The sequence below is a fragment of the Morone saxatilis genome, unplaced genomic scaffold (genome assembly GCF_004916995.1).
Source record: "Morone saxatilis isolate NCDOM2014 unplaced genomic scaffold, NCSU_SB_2.0 Contig5, whole genome shotgun sequence".
NCBI classification, from domain to species: Eukaryota; Metazoa; Chordata; class Actinopteri; family Moronidae; genus Morone; species Morone saxatilis.
Window position 1 is genome coordinate 23,224,186 of NW_023340095.1, and position 6,049 is coordinate 23,230,234.

Here is a 6,049-nt window from a genome sequence, read left to right on the forward strand (position 1 = left end):
TAAATAAAGGAATTATCTTATCTTGTCTTTTGAGATAAAGTTTTATTAATTTATGTTTCACATTATTGACAAAGATCCATTACTGTCCCTTTCTGCAGGACAATAAAGACTTGGAGTTGGACATTATCCCCGCCAGCCTGACAGACGACCCCGAGGTCAAACTGCGTGACCCCAACCACGAGGTCAACGAGGAAAAGAGGAAGTCCGCCAGGAAGAAAGAGTGAGTACAGGAATTAGAGTTGGGACTGAGACGATCCAGTGTCTGTATCAGATGCCGGTACTGACATAATTCACATATCGGACATCGAAATGACGTCACAGATCCTCATACAATCCAGATTCCATAGTCTGATGGTTTTGTGTAAAGTCCACACAGAGATTCAGATATCCAAATTCAGGTATCAGAATTGGATCAGATCTCAATTGTGACAACTGTCTTACATGGAAACCCAAAACAAATACACAATATAGTTATAATATAGCTGCAGTAAATCACTCTATTCAACCAAACTCATTCCTATTCACTCCTAAGACAGTGGGAGTAGATAGAATCTATAATATCTGTCTTAATAATGGAGATCATCTGCATCCCATAGCTTTCCCAAAGTTCAGAATTACATCATAGACACATCTTTGTGCTTATAGCATCATTTACAATGTTCCAAATCTTCTCTGCAGCCTCCTGAAATGGTTTTATCTTGTTATGAATAAAAGTCTTGGAGGAACGTCAACAGGCTCATGTGGCCATGGAAGAACCAGACACAGATTCATTCAATCATGCCATTTGATCCCTGTTTGCGATAGTCTAAACTGTTTTCTTGTCTCAGGTTCATCATGGCAGAGCTTCTACAGACAGAGAAGACCTACGTCAGAGATCTACATGAGTGTCTGGAGGTGAGAAAAAGCCTTCTGCTTGTCCCAGGTTTGTTTTGATTGGGCACATACCTTTATGTCTGCCTTACTTGTGTGTCTGTCTGCCTACCTCTCAGACCTACCTGTGGGAGATGACCAGTGGCGTGGAGGAGATTCCTCCAGGCATTGCCAACAAGGAGCACATCATCTTCGGCAACATGCAGGACATCTACGACTTCCACAACAAGTGAGAGACACAGGATGGATGAGCCAGTCTTCCACCAATTTTACACTTTCTGAAAGCTGCAAAGACATGGGAATTCCCTAGCAACCAGCACACAGCATAGCGACAACCATAGCATATCTGTATTTTCAGCTCCAACAGCATCTAAGCAAATAGTGCTCAGTTAAACATCATTGCAGGCAATTTTGCACATTTGTCAGCGATGAGACAACTTTCCTGCAGTGGAAATGCTCTTAACTGAGGGGAACTTTCTGTGTTTATTTCTAATATTGTAGCTACAGGGAAACTGAGGGAGTGTCTTTGAGGTTTGCCTTCATAGACATTTCCTAAACTCCAAAGGTTCCTCTGAGGAACTCCCTTGTTTTCTGATCTCCTTGCAGTACCTCTGGAGATTTGTGTGCTGGCTCCTTAAGGAAACCTTTTCTTGTACTCACCAACTCCATTTAGATCTTAAAGGAACTTTCTAACCCACTGGAGTTTAGAATCAACTTTTTAGGGGTTTCAGACATTTTTTGGCTGTCTTCCTGCTACGTTTTGAGAACAGCCAGATCATAGGATACGATCATTTTTCATTTAGAAACAATTATTTTCATATAAAACATTTTTTAAGTTGTGATCTGTGTGTTTGTGTATTTCCAGTATTTTCCTGAAAGAGCTGGTGAACTATGAGCAACTACCAGAGGATGTCGGTCACTGCTTCGTCACCTGGGTGAGAGTTAGCATTTATTTAAGATGGCAGTGACCTTTGACCCCTGATTTCTGTCCTTTTCATAATAAGGGGGTGGGCTTAAATAAAGCACAATAAAATGAATGACCCTGAAAATTTCAAACATTTTCTCCTCTCCTCTCCTCTCCCTCCCCTCCCCTCCCCTCCCCTTACAGGCTGATAAGTTCCACATTTATGTAGATTACTGTAAGAACAAACCTGACTCCAGCCAGCTCATACTGGAGCATGCCGGCACCTTCTTCGATGTAAGTAAACCTTTATTCTGCCACAGATCTTTTCATGTCATGTCATCACATGAACAAAACATTTGAATCCATCTAATCATCAGAAAAACATTCCAAATCAAAATGTGTAATGTAAGCACCTCTGTCTGGGTAAGATTAAAATGACAAATGTTCTTTCAGTATGTTCAGATGTCTAATGCATTCTCTTCTGCACATGCTCGCTCCAGTACCAGTTTCAGGGAAATAAACAGATACTCTAATAACTAAAGCAGTAGTGAATCATGAGCAAAGACACAGCGGCTAACCAATAGGAGCATGATGCAGGGCTTTTGTTATGATGGATGCTTATTGTGGAGCATGAACAATAAACAATTGGTTGTGTACAGCTGCAGGTTTCTCATTCCCCTCCTGTAGTTTGCCTACTTTGTCAGCAGATGGTGCTGTTTGATCATTGCAAAATAGGAACAATTAACATTCATCACAATTTGTATTTCTTTGACTTTATTTTGGTATAAACAGGACATTCAGCAGAGACGTGGACTGGCTAACTCCATCTCCTCCTACCTCATCAAACCAGTCCAGAGGATCACCAAGTACCAACTATTGCTTAAGGTGCATACACAAACACTCAACTCGAAATCTTTACACAAAGAGTGAACATCTGGGCCAAATTACATGTACAAAGAAGATATGAGGGAGAGTTATGCATGTATGTAGTACAAATGTGGAGATAAACTACAGCACATATTTTCACTCATATTCCTCTCATTGTGCAGGAGTTACTGTCTTGTTGTGAGGAGGGTAAAGGGGAGATTAAAGATGGTTTGGAGGTGATGCTCAGTGTTCCCAAGAGAGCCAATGATGCCATGCATCTCGCCATGTTGGAAGGTGAGATACTGCATCCACACTGCTGCACTAAAATGTATAATAATGCCATTACTTGTGTTCTTATTAGAATTGAATATATGTCTGGAAAAAGATTTCTGAACCCATAAAGGAACATGCAACATGAAATTCTTGAATTTCCGTCAGGATAAATAAAGTATTTATCTATCTATCTATGCCTGTAGTGATCAGATTTAATGAATGAAAATATTTTAATCCATTAACCGCTGACCATTTCCTAGACATACCATAAGATTGTTTTATTTGCTATCACACCTAATGACTGACTGTACGTTCAGACTTGGTTGATATTAAGTCTTGGTCTTCCTCTTGCTCAGGCTTTGAGGAAAACCTAGAGGTGCAGGGCGAGCTGATCCTGCAGGACAGTTTTCAGGTCTGGGATCCACGCTCGCTGATCAGGAAGGGGCGGGACCGACACCTCTTTCTGTTTGAGTTCTCCCTGGTCTTCAGCAAGGAGATCAAAGACTCGGCTGGCAGGACCAAGTACCAATACAAGAACAAACTACTGGTGAGAGTCTGTGTGTGTGTGTGTGCAGCAGGTGTGTATCAGACCTGCTGTCATCTGCTATTTTTATCCTGTGTGTGTGTGTGTGTTTTAATCAAATGGACTGTTAGCTGTCATTGACATTCTTCTTCCCTCCCACCCCACAGACGTCAGAGTTGGGTGTGACCGAGCACATTGAGGGCGATCCGTGTAAATTTGCCCTGTGGGCGGGAAGAACCCCCTCCTCTGACAATAAAACTGTGCTAAAGGTGAGTGACACTGAAATGAAAACAGTTTTATGTCCTCTGATTGGATGTGTGCTGATTAAATGATTAGACGGTTTACTGGTTTATAATCATAGTTATTCTGCTGTTTCTCCTCCAGGCGTCCAGTATGGAAGCTAAACAGGAGTGGATTAAAAACATCAGGGAGGTGATCCAGGAGAGGATGACTCACCTCAAGGGGGCACTCAAAGAGCCTCTTCACATGCCTAAAGCACCAGCACTGACCAAACCCAGGAATAACACCAAGAGGTAAGCAAGGAGACATACACACACACTATGTTGATTCAGGAAATAAGTGCTTACAAAACATACATCGGTGCAGTCAGTACCCAGCTGAATACTATTGTGAAGGTGCTTTTGTAGTAAGGGTCCAAAATGAACACCCGCCAAGTGCCAGATACGGGTTGATTTGGGGTTTGCTAGAAAATAAACTGGGGTTGGTAAATAATTTGGAGTCACAGCATAGGGCCAGGTTTACGTCACTGTGTTTTTTCTGTACCCGCTGAACCTCACTTCCCACTGTACTTGTCATGACGTCAGCCAATCAGATCAAAGCTACTATTACTACTACTATTTGGCACTTTCCATATGTCTGTATATGTTTTTGCCGTTAGAAACATCTGTGTTAAATGTTATTAGAGATGTGACGTCGTCGTGAGATTACCAAGTCTACGTGCCAGTGATGTGACTACCACAAAGTTTAATGTTGGCAGGCTACAGTATGGGTCCCCAGCAATTAATGGCTGAATGCCAACTTGCATACCATGGACAATTTTCATTATTTGTATTACTTAGCATAATCACCTATATGGACAACTGGTGTGTTGATTTGGACAATATTGGAGCGGTTTTACAGTTTATTGTTGCTGAATCTATTTCTGACATTTTTAAAATTCAAAATGGCCGTTTAAACCAGAAGTTCATTACATTAGTAAATATTAATATAGCATCATGGAATCATTAAACAAACTTCAAAAGACATGTAGAAGAGGAATGATATGAAATTCTTTCAGTGAAAGCGCAGCCAGTAACGCGCCTGTCATTTGAGCAATCACTCCTCAGACGCTTATGCAACAAGAAGATTTAGGATTTGACTCTTTCCCACCTCCACTGTTGCCACAACTGGAAGTGTCATCATTGTAAACAGTGGCACTGCGGGCAGAAACCTTATCACCGTGGTAAAAAGTGTCATCGCAGCCGTTTGACACCTTTCCACAATTTAAAACACTGTGGTTATATGGTCCCATCTACAACATCAGCGTTGTCACATTCTCACTCTGAATCTGTTTGTGTTTGCCAGTGATTTAAAGAAAAATACTCATTCTGATTGTGTGTGTTCAGGGAGGGAGGTGAAGATGGAGACAGTCAGGGAGACGGCAGCAGCCAACCAGATACCATCTCCATCGCCTCCAGAACGTCCCAGAACACTGTAGACAGCGACAAGGTAGGAAACACTCACCCACATACAGAGCTGCTGTTCGCTTAAGGAAAGAAAAGGAGTTGAATGCACCTGATTGAGACTCACTCTCTGGCCTGTGACGAGCTGATGACCCACAGATGTCTCAGCGCTACAGGGTCTCCCATCCAGCTACAATGGGCAAGAGCAAGGGCTGTGTGTGTGTGTGTGTGTGTGTGCAGAAAGACTGTGCTTGTGCCAACTGTGGGAGACACATGCAGCACCATAATTGTGTGCTTTCTAGTGTGTCATGCTTATCCTTAAGTTTACGTGTAGGTTTAGGTTATATGTATCATGTGTTGACGCGTGTGTGTAGTTGATGTGTGTGTATGAGAAGTATCTAGCCATGTCACCATATGAACAGAGAAGCAGTCGGCGATGAAAAACCTCTTCAGGTTGTGTGCAGGCGTCTGTGCTAATGCCTCGTACCAACCAGCCTCTCACATCCAAGTAAGCCCATCTTTGAACTTTTATTTGACGGTCAACCAAAAGTTAAGTGCAGAAATAATAAGAAGGAGCACAGAAGAAGTCCTAGAACGTTTAACCCACTTTGAACTGCAGCTCGATTAAAACATTCAATGAAATGATAAAACAATCAGAAAACTATTAGAACTGGTCAAATGTAACTACATTGGGTGATTGCGTGTATGTTGAATTACAGTATGACTCCTAGTGCTTTGTTGAAAGGTGTTTGTCTGTTTTGTAGAGCAGGTTTGTTTGATTTAAAATGTACAGTTTTTGAATGGAGTTTGGTTTAGCAGTCGTGTTGGTTGTTCTGATTCCAGACTTTTATAAGTTGTTTTGGTTTGAACTGGTTGTTGTCCACTGTTACTACAGTACCTCCCTTTTCACTGCTACACACACACACACAC

General features: G+C 41.8%; 1 protein-coding gene across 1 annotated transcript in view; it reads left to right on the forward strand.

Annotated features, from left to right (window-relative positions):
* Positions 1 to 6,049, forward strand: part of LOC118339114 (kalirin-like) — a gene marked incomplete at both ends in the record, with an annotated part of 90,088 nt that overhangs the window by 44,625 nt on the left and 39,414 nt on the right. The window contains 11 exon segments of the mRNA XM_035676648.1: positions 99 to 220; positions 828 to 894; positions 990 to 1,099; positions 1,736 to 1,805; positions 1,979 to 2,068; positions 2,567 to 2,659; positions 2,824 to 2,935; positions 3,271 to 3,461; positions 3,605 to 3,706; positions 3,822 to 3,970; positions 5,063 to 5,165. Of these exon segments, the coding sequence (XP_035532541.1) occupies positions 99 to 220; positions 828 to 894; positions 990 to 1,099; positions 1,736 to 1,805; positions 1,979 to 2,068; positions 2,567 to 2,659; positions 2,824 to 2,935; positions 3,271 to 3,461; positions 3,605 to 3,706; positions 3,822 to 3,970; positions 5,063 to 5,165 (1,209 nt within the window).